The 17695-nt window shown below is 48.5% G+C and overlaps 2 protein-coding genes across 2 annotated transcripts in view; both read left to right on the top strand.

Moving 5' to 3' along the window:
- LOC132390624 (rab GDP dissociation inhibitor alpha) overlaps window positions 1-422 on the top strand; it is a 36521-nt gene extending 36099 nt beyond the window's left edge. Inside the window, exon 10 of the mRNA XM_059963221.1 lies at window positions 213-422. Coding sequence (XP_059819204.1) covers window positions 213-365 — 153 coding nt within the window. The 3' untranslated portion in view covers window positions 366-422. The remainder of the gene's footprint in view (window positions 1-212) is intronic.
- A 10710-nt stretch (window positions 423-11132) lies between these two features.
- Window positions 11133-17255, top strand: LOC132390623 (protein FAM50A-like). Its single transcript, XM_059963220.1, has 2 exons — window positions 11133-11383; window positions 16968-17255. Exons 1-2 carry the CDS (start codon window positions 11273-11275, stop codon window positions 17238-17240), a joined length of 384 nt encoding a protein of 127 aa, XP_059819203.1. The 5' UTR covers window positions 11133-11272; the 3' UTR covers window positions 17241-17255.
- Window positions 17256-17695: the final 440 nt, after the last annotated feature.

The following is a 17695-nucleotide window of genomic DNA, read 5'->3' as shown; positions in this document are numbered from 1 at the left end:
CTCTTCCCCTCCCACTCGTCTCTTTCTCTCCCACCCCCTCCCCATCCCCTCCACCACTACCTCTCACTGACTCCCTACCCCTCCTTCACTATTTCCCCCCACTTCCCCTCTCTCTTTCTCCCGCCTCCACATCCTCTCCCCTGCGCCTCTCTTCCCACTGGCCCGGCCCTTGCTCCCCCACCCGCTCATTGCGCTCTCCCCTCGCCCTACAGATCTTCATCTCGCAGTCGTACGACGCCACCACTCACTTTGAGACCACCTGTAATGACATCAAGGACATTTACCGGCGGATGACGGGCAGCGAATTCGATTTCGAGAACATGAAACGCAAGCAGAATGACGTCTTCGGCGAGGACCAGCAGTAGGGAGTGGCCACCCAAGGGGTGGGGGTTCAGGCACCTGTCTCCTCCCCCCCCACCCCATATCCTCAGCCCCATCAGCCCTCTTTGAGTGGATTAATGAGATGGGAGCTTTACACCCCACTGGTGGCCTGATGCCCTATCCTCATTTACCCCCTTCCTGCCCCAATAAGATCATGCTGAGGTGTCTTTTGCTGGGCTCCTCCACATTCTGTCTCTCTGGGCCAGCCCCTGTGAGGCCCTGGCCTCGTTTACCCCTTCATTGCCCCTACCCCTTCACCCTGCCCCAATGGGATCATGCTGAGGGTCTCTCACTGGAGAAACCATGGGCTCCTCTACACCTTCTGTCTCTGGGCCAGACCCTGTGAATTAACTGAATAAATATCAATGCTGAATTCAGCCGTTATCGCTTCACCTCGCCGTGCTTTTGTTCTTGGTTAAACAGTACAGATCTTGCACAAAGTGTTCTCTTCTGTGAAATCGATCTCCTTCCTTTCCATTCGTATTTCTGTCTACCTTCACCTCCACCCAGACTCTCTGCTCCCTCCACTACATGCACTTTGGGCGCCTCACATTCAGGTTCAGCGCTGGGCCACAAGGTACAGGAGCAGAGTTCGGCCATTCAGCCCATCGAGTCTGCTCCGCCATTTCATCATGGTTGATCCATTTCCCTCTCAGCCCCAATCTCCTGCCTTCTCCCCGTATCCCTTCGTGCCCTGACTAAACAAGAATCTATCGACCTCTGCCTTAAATATACCCAATGATTTGGCCTCCACAGGTGCCCGTGACAATGAATTCCAACCACCCTCTGGCTAAAGAAATTCCTTCTGATCTCTGTTCTAAATGGATGCCTCTACTCTGAGACTGTGGCCTCTGGTCTTAGACTCCCACCAAAGGAAACATCCTCTCCACATCCACTCTGTTGAGGCTGTTCAGCATTCGATAGGTTTAAATGAGGTCACTCTCTTCCTACCACCTCCCCCTTCTGAATTCCAGTGAGTCCAGGCCCAGAGCCATCAATCAGTAATCATAAAGTAACACTTTCAATCCGGGAATCATTTTCGTGAGCCTCCTTTGAATACTTCCCAATGTCTCGCATCCTTTTGGAGCCCAAAACTGCTCAGGATACTCCCAAGTGCGGCCTCACCATTGCTTTGGAAGCGATGGGAGGACCATTCAGGGTAGGTCTTACACAGTTGATGGTAGGACACTGAGGGGTGAGGTAGAACAGGGATGTGGGAATACAGGTCCGTAATCCATTGAAAGTGACATCACAGGTCATTAGAAAACTTTTGGTATTTTGGCCTTCATAAATCGCGGTACTGACTACAGGAGATAGGATGTTATGCTGAAATTGTATAAGACGTTGGTGAGACCTAATTTGGAGTATTGTGTGCAGTTTTGGTCACCTACCTACAGGGAAGATGTAAATAAGATTGAAAGAGTGCAGAGAAAATTTACAGGGATGTTGCTGGGACTTGAGGATCTGAGTTGTAAGGAAAGATTGAATAGGTTAGGACTTTAATCCCCGGAGTGTAGAAGATTGAGAGGAGATATGATAGAGGTTTACACAATTATGAGGGGTATAGATAGGCTGTCTTCACTGAGGTTGGATGGGATTACAACTAGAGGTTGTGGGTTAAGGGTGAAGGGTGAAATGTGTAAAGGGAACATGAGGGGGAACCTCTTTCATGCAGAGGATGGTGAAAGTGTGGAATGAGCTGCCTGCGCAAGTGGGCATGGATGGGAGGGGAATGGTGGGCTATGTTCCAGGTACAGGTAGATAGGATTAGGCAGAAACATTTCAGCACAGACAAGATGGGCCAAAGTGCCTGCTTCTGTGCTGTAGTGATCTATCACCCATCGTGGGAGTACCCTCCCCAGCAGCTGGTCAAGAGGGCAGTTCACCCCCACTCCCCCACCAGTTAGGGAGAGGTAATAAATGCCTGCCAGGGCAGGAAATGCCTGGAAGCTGGGATCTGGCCAGACCAGTACAACTAGCTAAACCAACAAAGTTGAGAAGCAGGACCTCAAAGGTAGTAATCTGCCTGTGCCATGTGACAGTGAGTTTAGGAATAGAATGAGGTGGAGGCTAAATGCATGGCTAAGAGATTGAAGCAGAGGGCAGGGATTCAGATTTCTGCCTCATTGGGACCTCTTTTGGGGCAGGTGTGACCTGTACAAAAAGGACGGGTTGCACTTGAATCCTGAAGGGGACCAATATCCTGGCGGGGAGGTTTGCTAAGGCTGTTGGGGTGAGTTTAAACTAGAATTGCTGGGGGGTGGGAACAGAACTGAAGTGACAGAGGAAGAGGCTGTTGGCTGACAAATAGAGAAAGCTTGGAGACGGTGTGAGAGGGAGGATAGGCAGGTGATAGAGAAAGGACGACGGTTTGAAATGTGTCTGTTTTAATGCAGGAGTATTATGAACAAAGCAGATGAGCTTAGGGTGTGGATCAGTACTTGGAGCTGCAATGATGTTGTGGCCATTACAGAGACTTGGATGGCTCAGGGACAGGAATGGTTCCTTCGAGTGCCAAGCTTTAAATGTTCCACAAAGGACAGGGAGGGAGGCAAAAGAGGTGGTGGGGGGGGGGGGCACTGTTGATCAGAGATAGTGTCATGGCTGCAGAAATTGAGGAAGACATGGAGGGATTGTCTACTGAGTTTCTGTGGGTGGAAGTTAGGAACCAGAAGGGGTTAATAATTCTATTTTTTATATTTTTATTATTTTATTATTTATTATTTTATATTTTTATAGACCACCCAATGTTAACAGGGACATCAAGGACCACATGGGGAGACAGATTTTGGAAAGGTGTAATAGTAAAAGGGTTGTGCTGGGAGATTTTAATTTTCCAAATGTCGATTGTCATCTCCCTGGAGCGAGGAGTTTAGATGAGGTGGAGTTTGTTAGGTGTGTTCAGGAAGGTTTCTTGACACAGTATGTAGATAAGCCTTCAAGAGGAGAGGCTGTACTTGATCTGGTATTGGGAAATGAACCTCAGTCTCTCAATGGGAGAGCATTTTGGAGATAATGGTCACAATTCTATCTCCTTCAGCATAGCATTGGAGAGGGATAGGAACAGACAAGTTATGGAAACGTTTAATTGGAGTAAGGGGAAATTGAGGCTATCAGGCAGGAACTTAGAAGCATAAATTGGAAACGGATGTTCCCATGCAAATGTTCAGGGGATATTTGCATGGAGTTCTGCATAGGTATGTTCCAATAAGACAGGGGAGGGATGGTGGGGTACAGGAACTGTGGTGTACAAAGGCTGTTGTAAACCTAGTCAAGAAGAAAAGAAGAACTTACGAAAGGTAATTCCTGCCCCTGAGCCATCCAAGTCTCTGTAATGGCCACAACATCATTGCAGCTCCAAGTACTGATCCACGCCCTAAGCTCATCTGCTTTGTTCATAATACTCCTTGCATTAAAATAGACACATTTCAAACCATCGTCTGAACAAGTCCTTTCTATATCACCTGCCTATCTTCCCTCTCACACTATCTCATTACCTTTCTAAAATTAGGTAATGATAGAGATCTAGAAAATTATAAGGCTAGCAGGAAGGAGCTTAAGAATGAAATTAGGAGAGCCAGAAGGGGCCATGAGAAGGCCTTGGTGGACAGGATTAAAGAAAACCCCAAGGCATTCTACAAGTATGTGAAGAGCAAGAGGATAAGACGTGAGAAAATAGGACCAATCAAGTGTGACAGTGGAAAAGTGTGTATGGAACCGGAGGAGATAGTGGAGGTACTTAATGAATACTTTGCTTCAGTATTCACTATGGAAAAGGATCTTGGTGATTGTAGGGACGAGTTACAGCGGACTGAAAAGCTTGACCATATAGATATTAAGGAAGAAGATGTGCTGGAGCTTTTGGAAAGCATCAAGTTGGATAAGTCACTGGGACCAGACAAGATGTGCCTCAGGTTACTGTGGGAGGCGAGGGAGGGGATTGTTGAGCCTCTGGTGATGATCTTTGCATCATCAATGGGGACGGGAGAGGTTTCGGAGGATTGGAGGGTTGTGGATGTTGTTCCCTTATTCAAGAAAGGGAATAGAGATAGCCCAGGAAATTATAGACCGGTGAGTCTTCCTTCAGTGGTTGGTGAGTTGATGGAGAAAATCCTGAGAGGTAGGATTCATGAGGCATAATATGATTAGGAATAGTCAACATGGCTTTGTCAAAGGCAGGTTATACCTTACGAGACTCATTGAATTTTTTGAGGATGTGACTAAACACATTGATGAAGGTAGAGCAGTAGATGTAGTAGATGTAGATATGGATTTCAGCAAGGCATTTGATAAGGTAACCCGTGCAAGGTTAGTCAAGTCAAGTCAGCCCACCTAACCCACCTGGACAAAAAAGACACATACGTTCGAATGCTGTTCATAGTCTTCAGTTCAACATTCAACACAATCATCCCTCAGAAACTGATTGGAAAGCTGACCCTACTGGGCCTGAACACCATGGATCCTAGACTTCCTGACTGGACTTCCTGACCTCAGTCAGTCCGGATTGGGAGCAGCATCTCCAACACCATCACATTGAGTACAGGAGCTTCCCAGGGCTGTGTGCTCAGTCCATTGCTGTTCACTCGGCTGACCCACGACGGTGCTGCAACACACAGCTCAAACCACATCATCAAGTTCGCCGATGACACGACCGTGGTGGGTCTCATCAGCAAGAACGACGAGTCAGCTTACAGAGAGGAGGTGCAGCGGCTAACGGACTGGTGCAGAGACAACAACCTGTCTCTTAATGTGAACAGAACAAAACAAAAGAGATGGTTGTTGACTTCAGGAGGGCACGGAGCTACCACTCCCCGCTGAACATCGACGGCTCCTCGGTAGAGATCGTAAAGAGCACCAAATTTCTTGGTGTTCACCTGATGGAGAATCTCACCTGGTCCCTCAACAGCTCCATACAAAGAAAGCCCAGCAGCGTCTCTACTTTTTGCGAAAGCTGAGTAAAGTCCATCTCCCACCCCCCACCCCCCACCCATCCTCATCACATTCTACAGGGGTTGTATTGAGAGCATCCTGAGCAGCTGCATCACTGCCCGGTTCGGAAATTGCACCATCTCGGATCACAAGACCCTGCAGCAGATGGTGAGGTCAGCTGAGAAGATCGTCGGGGTCTCTCTTCCCGTCATCACGGACATTTACACTTCATGCTGCATCCGCAAAGGGAACAGCATTATGAAGGACCCTACGTGCCCCTCCTACATTCTCTTCTCCCTCCTGCCGTCTGGGAAAAGGCTCCGAAGCAGTCAGGCTCTCTTGACCAGACTATATAACAGTTTCTTCCCCCAAGCTATCAGACTGCTCAATACTTGAAGCCTGGACTGACACCTTGCCCTACTGTCCTGTTTGTTATTTATTGTAATGGCTGCACAGTTTTTGTGCACTTTATGCAGTCCAGTGTAGGTCTGAGGTCTAGTATAGCTTTCTCTTTTTTTTATTACATAGTTCAGTCTAGTTCTTGTACTGTTTCATGTAACACCATGGTCCTGAAAAACGTCTAATTTTTACTATGCACTGTACCAGCAGTTATGGTTGAAATGACAAAGTTGACTTGATATAGGACCCTGGTCAGACCCCACTTGGAGTACTGTGCTCAGTTCTGGTCACCTCACTACAGGAAGGATGTGGAAGCCATAGAAAGGGTGCAGAGGAGATTTACAAGGGTGTTGCCTGGATTGGGGAGCATGCCTTATGAGAATAGGTTGAGTGAACTCGGCCTTTTCTCCTTGGAGCGATGGAGGATAAGAGGTGACCTGATAGAGTTGTATAAGATGATGAGAGGCATTGATCATGTGGATAGTCCGAGACTTTTTCAAATGGCTAGCACAAGAGGGTGCAGTTTTAAGGTGCTTGGAAGTAGGTACAGAGGAGATGTCAGGGTAAGATTTTTATGCAGAAGAGTGGTGAATGCATGGAATGGGCTGCCTTCGACATTGGTGGAGGTGGATACGATAGGGTCTTTTAAGAGACTCCTGGATAGGTATATGGAGCGTAGAAAAATCTTGGGCTATGGGTAACCCTAGGTAATTTCTAAGGTAAGGACATGTTTGGCACAGCTTTATGGGCCGAGGGCTTGTACTGTGCTGTAGGTTTACTATGTTTCTGTGTTCTGTTTATTTAATTGCTCCAGAATGGCTGTAGTTTCCAGTGAATAGAAGGAATTGGTTTATTATTGTCACATGCTGAGACACAGTGAAAAGCTTGTCTGACATACTGTTCATACAGATCAGATCATTACACGGCGATTGAGCTGGAGTAAAGTATTAACCGAATGCAGAGTAGAGTGTAACAGCTACAGAGTGCAGTGCGGGCAGATGATAAAGTGCAAGGTGGACTGTGAAGCCAAGAACCATGTTGTACTGAGGGACCATTCAGTCCTCTCATACAGCTGGGCAGAAGTTGTCCTTGAGACTGGTGGGACATACTTTCAGGCTTTTGTATCTTCGGCCCGATGGGAGAGGGGGGAAGAGGGAATGTTTGAAGTGGGTGGGGTCTTTGATGGTTTCTGAGGCAGCGAGAAGTGTGGACAGAGTCCGTGTACTGAGCTCTGTAGTTGATCTCCAGAGACTCGACTGATGCAGGAACAGCTTCTCTGCCCTCCGATTTCTAAATGGACATTGAACCCATGAACAGTACCTCACTTCTTTTTCTCTCTCTTTGCGCTAACATTTCGATTTTTAATATTTACTGTAATTTAGCTTTAATTATTATACATTGCACTGTGCTGCTGCTAGTAACACATTTCATGACATCCAGCAGTGAATATGACAGCGGGTTCAGATCCCGCATCCTGCAGCCACAGGTTAGAGCAGATACCGTACCAAGCTGCAGATACCGCACCAAGCTGCAGATACCGCACCAAGCTGCAGATACCGCACCAAGCTGCAGATACCGCACCAAGCTGCAGATACCGCACCAAGCTGCAGATACCGCACCAAGCTGCAGATACCGCACCAAGCTGCAGATACCGCACCAAGCTGCAGATACCGCACCAAGCTGCAGATACCCCACCAAGCTGCAGATACCGCACCAAGCTGCAGATACCGCACCAAGCTGCAGATACCGCACCAAGCTGCAGATACCGCACCAAGCTGCAGATACCGCACCAAGCTGCAGATACCGCACCAAGCTGCAGATACCGCACCAAGCTGCAGATACCGCACCAAGCTGCAGATACCGCACCAAGCTGCAGATACCGCACCAAGCTGCAGATACCGCACCAAGCTGCAGATACCGCACCAAGCTGCAGATACCGCACCAAGCTGCAGATACCGCACCAAGCTGCAGTGCATCAATTTAAAATAAATGATTGATGTGGACGTGCCAGGTTTCTCTACCTCCTGAGGAAACGGGCGTTGGTGACCTTGGCTGTGGATACTGCATGGTTGGACGAGGGTAGGGTGTTCACCTCTGCTCAAGACTTGCTTGAGAGACAAGGGCAGGTCATAGAGTGGTCTGATGGACTCTGGTCAACCGAGGAGCAACATGATTCATGGGCAGCATTGGGTGTCAATCACCAGCCTCTCAGAGCCAGCAAGAATTAGGTTTATTATCACAGTTGCAGAACCTGGACCTCTGTGCCTCCCTCTGCAGTCGGATCCTCAACTGCCTAACCGGAAGACCACAATCTGTATGGATTGGTGATAACATACCCTCCTTGCTGATGAACGGGTAGAGCAGTTGCCGCGGTGTGTGCTTAACCCACTGCTCTACTCTTTATATACCCATGATTGTGGCCGGGCATAGCTCAAATACCATCTATAAATTTGCTAATGATAAAACCACTGTTGGCAGAAATCTCAGGTGGTGACGAGAGGGCGTACAGGAGTGAGATTTGCCAATTAGTGGAGTGGTGCTGCAGCAACAACCTGGCACTCAACATCAGTCAGTAAGACGAGCTGATTGTGGACTTCAGGAAGGGTAAGATGAAGGAACACACACCAATCCTCATAGAGGGATCAGAAGAGGAGAGAGTGTCAAGATCTCTGAGGATCTAACCTGGTCTCAACATATTGATGTAGTTATAAAGAAGGTAAGACAGGGGCTATACTTCATTAGGAGTTTGAAGAGATTTGGTATATCAACATATACACTCAAAAACTTATATAGTTGTACTGTGGAGAGCATTCTGACAGACTGCATCACTATCTGGTATGGGGGGGGGGGGAGGGGGAGGCTACTGCACAGGACCGAAAGAAGCTGCAGAAGGTTGTAAATTTAGTCAGCTCCATCTTAGGTACTAGTCTACAAAGTACCCAGGACATCTTTAGGGAGTGGTGTGACAGAAAAGCAGCATCCATTATTAAGGACTTCCAGCTCCCAGGGCATGTCCTTTTCTCACTGTTACCATCAGCCAGAGGTGCAGAAGCCTGAAGGCACACACTCAGCGATTCAGGAACAGCTACTTCCCCTCTGACATCCGATTCCTAAATGGACATTGAAACCTTGGACACCACCTTGCTTTTTAAAATATATAGTATTTCTGTTTTTTTGCACTATTTTTAATCTGTTCAATTAGTATACTGAATAAAGTATACTGAATAAGATTTACTTATTTCTCTTCTATTTTGTGTTATTGTGTTGCCCTGCTGCTAAGTTAACAAATTTCACATTACATGCCGATGATAGTACACCTGATTCTAATATAAAGTAGAGAAATTTGGTGTTTGTTGGCCTTGGCACAGTGCAAAAAAAAATTACTATAAGTTACAGGAAAATAAAATCAGTGCAAAAGAGGAATAGAGAGGGTGTGTTCAGAAATGTGAGGGAGGGTAAGAAGCTGTTGCTAAAACATTGGGTGAAGGTCTTCACACACCTTCCTAATGGCCTGGGTGGTGGGGGTCCTTGATGATGATTCAGATTCAGTTTATTGTCATTTAGAAACCACAAATGCAATGCAGTTAAAAAATGAGACAACATTCCTCCAGAATGATATCACAAAAGCGTATGACAAAACAGACTTCACCAGAAAATCCACATAAAGTTTGGCAATCCCCAATCCAGAGTCCGGAGAGGCTGCTGCGTATTGATATCGCGCTACCGTCTAGCGCGTTCCCCGGAAAGGAGCTCCAAATCCATCAGACAAACGACCAAAAACTAAAGCTACAAGAGCTGCACAAAACCACATAGTTACAACAGTGCAAACAATAGCATAATTGATTAAAAAATAGACCATGGGCACAGTAAAAATAGTTCATAGATGTTAAAGGACTATAAGTTCAAAAGATATCACCACACAGTTTCCACAAGTCCCCAGGGTCCCGACAGACTCGCCATCCCACGCTGGCGGCAGAAGGGGGTACCCCCACTATGGACTTCCACGGCGCTGTCCGACTCAGCCTCGCAGACACAGCAGACAATGAAAGCTCTGTCGAACCCAGCCAAGCAGATGCAGCACACACTGACAGCAACCTGACCACAGCGGACTCCGAGTCCATCGAGCCGACGACCATCCCCTCCGGCACAGCTTCTCTGAGCACCATCCTCTGCCGAGCATATTAAGACGGCTCCGCCAACGGCCATCAGCAACGCGACCCCGAGGACTGGGGGCCTGTTCTTCCCAGCAGAGTCCTGAACCTCACAGCAGCAGTAGCAATGAAGAAGGTCTTCCTGGAGATTTCCAGATGTTCCTCTGTGCTCCCATGTGCGTTTTCAATCGATTATGATTGCGCACAGCACCCCACTTCACAAATAACAGATAATCAGCTCCGGAGTGGCCGCTGCAAGCTGCGTCGCGCCGCCATCTTGGATCTTCATATCTCATGATGCTGCCTTCATGAGGCATTGAGGGTGGGGAGGATTGTGACCATGAGGACATTGGCTGAATCTATAACCCTTGTGTTGGAGCTTCCATTTCAGACAGTTTGCAGGTCTTTCAGTTCTCACCTGCAGCACTCTGTGCAAATCGTGTAGATTACTCCTGGCCACCGCCAATTTCTTCAGCATCCCAGTGAGATGGGGTCAATCCGCCGACGCGCGAGTGGTACGGTGGAGGCGGGGGCGGCTTTGGGAATTTTGGTGGACCAGGAGGAAGGGTTGATGTAGTGTTGGCACAGATTTGATGGGCCAAAGGGCCTATTTCCCTTCTGATGGCAGGCCAGCAGAGAGGGAAGTTTGGGAAGAGGCAGGGAGGGGCTGATCCTGGCGGGTGGACTTGGGAGCATAGGCACTTGGAGAGAGAAAGGGGGTGAGGGTTGGAAACCACAGCCAGCCAAACTTTATTGATCCCGAGGGAAGTTGGGTTTCGTTACAGTCGCACCAACCAAGAATAGTGTAGAAATATAGCAATATAAACAACGATCTCAACCTAAGCAGAAACAGCGCCTCTATCTGCCCTGCTATTCGGTGATCAGGGCTAATATACTCTAGAAGTCGGCTAGTTAACCACGACCGGTCTATCAATGCCAACGAGGAGCGAGGCTGACTACATTCCGACAGCCCGTTTGTTGCGGAAGCGGCAATGGGAGAGCACCATGGGAATCTTTCCCAGCATCTGGATTTCAAATTCATCTTTAAAAACGCCTCCCAACAACACCACGGCGCTCCTTCACTATTCCAAACAACGCGGCGCTCCCTCATTTGGGAGGAGAGTACGCATGCGCGTCGGCAGCAGTAATTTCCTATGTTTGTGCGCATGCGTTGCCGATCCCGCATCAATTTCCCGGAGAGATGAACCAGTGCGCCTGCGCGCGCCCGGCATTAGGGGAGAAGACGCTGGGACGCCGGCACTGGCGCCTGCGGGTTGTTTCCAGTTGCCGGCGCACACCGCTAGTGCGCCTGCGCCGAGTGTTGTGGCGGCTGTTTGTTCGGCTTCGGGGCCGCGTACGAGTTTGAGGGGAGGGAGCGGCGGCTGCGGTGTGGGCTGAGAAGGGGGGACGGCATGGCGCAGTACAAGGGCGCGGCGAGCGAGGCCGGCCGGGCCATGCAGCTGATGAAGAAACGAGAGAAGCAGCGGGAGCAGCTGCAACAACTCAAGCAGAAGATCGCTGAGGTCAAGATGGCGGCTCTTAAAGGGACCGCGACCCACTCTGGGGGAGGGGAAGGGATGAGGAGCATGTGGGGGTGGCAGTGGAGAGGGGATTGGGTGTATAGAGAATTAGGTGAGTAAACAAAAAGTGGGAGAAAGGGATATTGGGTGTGATGGAATTGGTGGGGAGAGTATGGAGGAAGGGATGGGATAGTGGGGAATAATGAAAGGAGAGTGAGGGGCCTTTGGGATGTAGGAGCGGTGTGAGGAGATTAAGGGTGCAGGATGTAGTGAGGGGAATTGGTTTGTCAGGTGGGTGGTTCGTGTACAGAGTGGGGTATTAAGACCGTAAGATATAAGATCAGAAGCAGGCTATTCGGCCCATCGAGTCAGCTCCGCTATTTAATCATGGGCTGATCCAATTATTCGCTTTCTCTCCATACCCTTTGATGCCTTGGCTAATCAAGAACCTACCTATATCTGACTTGGCCTCCACAGCCATTCATGACAACTTATTCCACAGAGTTACCACTCTCTGACTGAAATAATTGCTCTTCTTCTCTGTTCCAAATGGACGTCCTTCTATCATGAAGTCATTGCCTCTTGTCCTAGACTCCCCTACCATACTTAATCTGTTCAGGCCTTTTAACATTTGGAATGTTTCTATGAGATCCCCCTCATTCTCCTGAACTCCAGAGAATACAGCCCAAGAGCTTCTTATGGTAACCCTTTCACTCCTGGAATCATTCTTGTGAATCTTCTGTGAATTCTCTCCAATGTCAGTATATCCTTTCTAAAATAAGGAGCCCAAAACTGCACACAATACTCCAAGTGTGGCCTCACAAATGCCTTTTGGAGCTTCAACATCACATCCTTGATCGTATATTCTATACCTCATGAAATGAATGACAACATTGCATTTGTCTTCTGCACCATTGATTCAACCTGCAGGGTTACCCTTTAGGGTATCTTACACAAGGACTCCCAAGTCCCTTTGCATCTCTGCATTTTGAATTCTCTCCCCATCTGAATCATAGTCTGCCCATTAATTTCTTCCACCAAAGTGCATAACCTTGTATTTCATTTGCCACTTCTTTGCCCATTTCCCTAAACTAATTCTCTCTGCAGGAATTCTGTTTCCTCAACACTACCCGCTCCTCCACCTATCTTTGTATCATTGGCAAATTTGGCCACAAACCCATTAATCCCATTGTCCAAATCATTGACATACTTCGTAAAAAGCAGCGGTCCCAACAATGATCTCTATGGAAATCCACTGGTAACCATCAGCCAGCCAACCTGTTTTCTCTGTTTTCTGCCGACCAGCCAATGCTCCACCCACGCTAGTAACTTCCCTGTAATTCCACGGGCTCTTATCTTGCTCTGCAGCCTCATGTGCACCACCTTGTCAAAGCCCTTCTGAAAATCCAAGTACACCACATCTACTGCATCTCCTTTGTCCACCCTGCTTGTAATTTCCTCAAAAAATTGCAGTAGGTTAGTCAGGCAGGAGTTTCCTTTCAGGAAACCATGCTGGCTTTGGCCTATTTTGTCATGTGCCTCCAGGTACTCTGTATTGTTAACAATTGATTGCAGCAACTTTCCAGCCACTGATGTCAGGCTAACAGGTCTATAGTTTCCTTTCTGCTGCCTCCCACCCTTCTTAAATAGCGGAACAACATTTGCAATTTTCCAGCCATCGGGTACAATGTCAGAATCTATCGATTCTTGAATGATCATTGTTAACACCTCCAGCCACTTCCTTCAGATCCCAAGAGTGCATTCCATCAGGTCCAGGAGATTTATCCACCCTGGGACCATTAAGCTTCCTGAGCACCTTCTCAGTCGTAATTTTCACTGCAGAAACTTTACTTCCCTGACACTCTTGAATGTCTGGTATACTGAAGACATCTTCCACTGTGAAGACTGATGCAAAATATGCATTCAGTTCTTCTGCCATCTCTGCATCTTTCATTACAGTATCTCCAGCGTCATTTTCTATTGGTCCTATATCTATCCTCAACTCTCTTTTACCCTTTATATACTTAAAAAAACTTGTAGTATCTTCTTTGATATTAATTGTCAGCTTCTTTTCATAATTCATCTTTTCCTTCCTAATGACCTTAGTTTCCTTCTGCAAGTTTTTTAAAGCTTCCCAACCCTCTATCTTCCCACTAGCTTTGGCTTCCTTGTATGCCCTCTCTTTTGCTTTTACTTTGGCTCTGACTTCACTTGTCAGCCACGGTAGTGTCCTTCCCTTTGAAAGTTACATCTTATTTGGAATATACTGTATCTGTCTTGCACTTTGCTCATTTTTCGCAGAAACTCCAGCCATTACTGATCTGTCCTTCCTGCTAGTGTCCCTTTCCAGTCAACTTTGGCCAGGTCCCCTCTCATGCCATTGTAATTTCATCTATTCCACTGAAATACTGACACATTGGAATTTAGCTTCTCCTTTTCAAATTTAAAAGTGAACTGGATCGTATTGTGATCAGTGTTCCCTAAGGGTTCCTTAACCTTAAACTCTCTTATCATCTCCAGATCATTGCACAACACCCAGTCCAGCACAGCCTATCCCCTAGTGGGCTCAACAACAAGCTGTCTAAAAAGCCAAACATTATACAAATTCTCTCTCTTGAGGTCCAGTACTGGCCTGGTTTTCCCAATCCACTTTCATGTTAAAATCCCCAACGATTATCATGACATTGCCTTTTTTCTATCTCTTGCTGTAATTTGTAATCCACATCCCAGCTGCCATTAGGGTCCTTTTACCCTTGCCATTTCTTAACTCAACCCACAGAGACTCTCCAACTTCCGATCCTATGTCATTTCTTTCTAATGATTTAATATTATTTCTTATTCACAGGACCACACTACCCCCTCTGCTTACTAGCCGATTTTTCCAGTACACCGTATATCCTTGGATCTTCAGCTCCCAATGGCAGCCATCCTTTAGCCAAATTTCAGAGATGGCCACAACATCATACTTGCCCATCTGTAGTTGAATTTCAAGATCGTCCCACTGGCCGTGATTATGCCTCATCTCCTGCCTGTCCTTTCTATCATCTCTGTTCCATGATTTATTTCTGTTTTCCCCTTCCTCAGCCCTATCACTCCAGTTCCCATCCCCCTGTCAAATTAGTTTAAACCCTCCCTAACAGCTCTATTAAACCTGCCTGCTAGGATATTGGACCTCTTTGGGTTTAGGTGTAACTTGTCCTTTTTGTACAGGTTGTACTTCCCCCAGAAGAGGTCCCAATGATCCAGGAACCCAAAGCCCTGCACCCTACACCAGTCTCTCAGCCACGCATTAATATGCCTGATCATGCTATTCTTGCGCTCGTTAGCATGTGGCACAGTCAACAATCCTGAGATTACTACCCTGGAAATCCTGCTTTTCAGCTTCCTACCCAACTCCCTGAATTGTCTCTTCAGGACCTCCTCCCTTTTTCTACCCATGTCATTGGACCAATGTGTACCAAGACTTCTGGCTGTTCACCCTCTCCCTTCAGAATATTCTGGACCTGATCCGAGGCATCCTGTACCCTGGCACCTGGGAGGCAACACACCATGCGGGTATCTCTATCAGGCTGACAGAACCTCCTGTCTGTTCCCCTCACTATGGAATCCCCTGTGACTCTCCCTCTTTGCCTTCTGCACTGTGGAACCAGGCTCAGTGCCAGAGACCCGATCGCCGTGGTCAGCCTCTGTCAAGTCACCCCCCTCAACAGCATCCAAAATGAGATAACAATTACTGAGGGGGGATGGACACGGGGGTGCTCTCTACAATCTGAGCTCTTCCCTGATAGTCACCCACTTGTCTAACTCCTGCTGCCTCAGGGTGACTAACTGCCTGTAACTCCTCTCTTTCTCCTGCTTAATTCCCTAATAAGCTGTAGGTCCTCAAGCTGCAGCTCCAGATCCCTAACACGGTCTGTCAGGAGCTGTATCTCAGTGCACCTGGCGCCACCTGGGAGACCGTAAGATTCCCAGGACTCTCACATCAGACACCTAGAGGAAAGTACTAACCCTACAGACATGCTCTCTCTTCCTCAAAAAATGCAAGGAAAAGTGAAGTCCACTTACCTCGCTGAAGCCCTACCACTCTGACTCAGACCACTCCTTTGATGACCGCTCCACTAGGCAGTGTCTCCCTTTTATGCCTGAACCTTCCCTTTTCTCCAAAACAGGATTGGTACTCTGGTTAAAGCCGAGCTCCCACGGAGCTTTTCCCTTTTAAACTCCCGGATCTGTGCGCCGCCTCCTTTCTCGTAGCTCTTCTTGGGGTGTGTTGGGGGGGTTTTGTGGTGTAGGGAGAGGTGTCAGGGCACAAGGTGTGTAGGTCAGGGTATTGGGGTGTAGGGTGAGGGTGTTGGGGCACAGGGTGGGGTGTCGGTGTGCAGGATGGGGTATTAGGATGTAGGGTGGGGGTTTGGGCACATGGTGGGGTGTCAGGGTGCTGGATGGGGTATTGGGATGTAGGGTGGGGAGATTTGTGAAGTGATGGGGAGGACGGTGGTGGGCATGGGAGGGTGGGGAGATTTGTGAAGTGATGGGAGGGTGGGGAGATGGGTGAAGTGATGGGGAGGACGGTGGTGGGGATGGGAGGGTGGGGAGATGGGTGAAGTGATGGGGAGGACGGTGGTGGGGATGGGAGGGTGGGGAGATTTGTGAAGTGATGGGAGGGTGGGGAGATGGGTGAAGTGATGGGGAGGACGGTGGTGGGGATGGGAGGGTGGGGAGATTTGTGAAGTGATGGGAGGGTGGGGAGATGGGTGAAGTGATGGGGAGGACGGTGGTGGGGATGGGAGGGTGGGGAGATGGGTGAAGTGATGGGGAGGACGGTGGTGGGGATGGGAGGGTGGGGAGATTTGTGAAGTGATGGGAGGGTGGGGAGATGGGTGAAGTGATGGGGAGGACGGTGGTGGGGATGGGAGGGTGGGGAGATGGGTGAAGTGATGGGGAGGACGGTGGTGGGGATGGGAGGGTGGGGAGATTTGTGAAGTGATGGGAGGGTGGGGAGATGGGTGAAGTGATGGGGAGGACGGTGGTGGGGATGGGAGGGTGGGGAGATTTATGAAGTGATGGGAGGGTGGGGAGATGGGTGAAGTGATGGGGAGGACGGTGGTGGGGATGGGAGGGTGGGGAGATTTGTGAAGTGATGGGAGGGTGGGGAGATGGGTGAAGTGATGGGGAGGACGGTGGTGGGGTGGTTATCACTGGCACAGTGAGGGGTGAGTACATCACAAAACAGGGAGTCAGATGTGGGAGAATCTGCAATGGAACAATGGGAGGTCGGTTCTGATTTGGGATTTGCTGCCCAGATGGCCAGTATGTGGACACAGCAGTGACTTTTGCTCAGGGGAGGGAGAAGCCTGTGGGACTGAGTGGAGAAGAGCGGATCGGGGGAATGGGGGGGGTGGTGGTCGGGGTGGGGGCAGGCATTGCCGGGCACTGTCATGATGGGCTGAATGGTCTGAAAGCTGGAGTGGGGGCCGTGTTGAGTGTTTGCCTGTGGTTTGCTGTGAAAGCAAACTCCCCCCTTGGTTGGTGGACTGTTGGGTGAACCAGACGGGTTTGCTGACTGTTTTTAACCTTGACGTTACAGGAGAATCTGGTCAAGTCCAACATCGACAAGAAATTCTCAACGCACTATGATGCGGTGGAGGCCGAGCTGAAGTCCAGCACCGTGGGTAAGGACGTAATGCTGAGGTTTGAAAGAGTGTTGATTGGGCTGCATTCAGAGTGTTGTGAACAGTTTAGGGCACCGTATCATGGGGTGTGTTGGTATTGGAGCGAGTCCAGGGAACATCAGGTAGATGACAGAAAAATGGAGGGCCATTTGGAAGAGAAGGGTTGGGTTGATTTTAGAGCAGGTTAAAAGGTTATCATTGTATCGTGCTGTTCTGTGTTCTTTGGTGTGGCAACACTATTTATTCAGTTGAAACTCAGCTTGTTTCCTTGACTTTGAAAGTCATCAAACACACTCTGGTCCCACCAAACCCGTGAGTTAGAGACGACACCCAACCCCAAACCCCGGTCTGTGTGGACGCTGCGTAATTTGCTACCCTGTTGCGACTCAGTGTCAAGAAATAACAGACAATACACTGCATACGATTAAAGGAATTATAATTGTCAATCTTAGCTAAAGGGTTAGTAAAGAAAATAACCTAAAGTGTCCATTTATAATTAAACAGGCAAAGGTGCACAAGTTGGAGCTCAACTCTTTCCAAAATGCATATTCACCAATCCTCAGTCGATCTTGGCATCTGGTTCCAATAAATCTGGGTCAAATCCTATGACTGGTTCTCTCCGGTGTCTTCTCTTGTCATTTCC

Source organism: Hypanus sabinus, unplaced genomic scaffold (genome assembly GCF_030144855.1).
Source record: "Hypanus sabinus isolate sHypSab1 unplaced genomic scaffold, sHypSab1.hap1 scaffold_995, whole genome shotgun sequence".
In the NCBI taxonomy this organism is placed as follows: Eukaryota; Metazoa; Chordata; class Chondrichthyes; order Myliobatiformes; family Dasyatidae; genus Hypanus; species Hypanus sabinus.
The sequence above is the reverse complement of the archived record's forward strand: the minus strand, read 5'-3'. Positions and strand labels throughout refer to the sequence as shown.

What these genes read in the sequence shown, in the direction of transcription:
- LOC132390623 (XM_059963220.1), top strand. Translation starts at nt 11,273, where the DNA reads ATGGCGCAGTACAAGGGCGCGGCGAGCGAGGCCGGCCGGGCCATGCAG. An exon ending in TCAAGCAGAAGATCGCTGAG is followed by an intron (nt 11,384 to 16,967) that starts GTCAAGATGGCG and finishes TTGACGTTACAG; the next exon opens with GAGAATCTGGTCAAGTCCAA.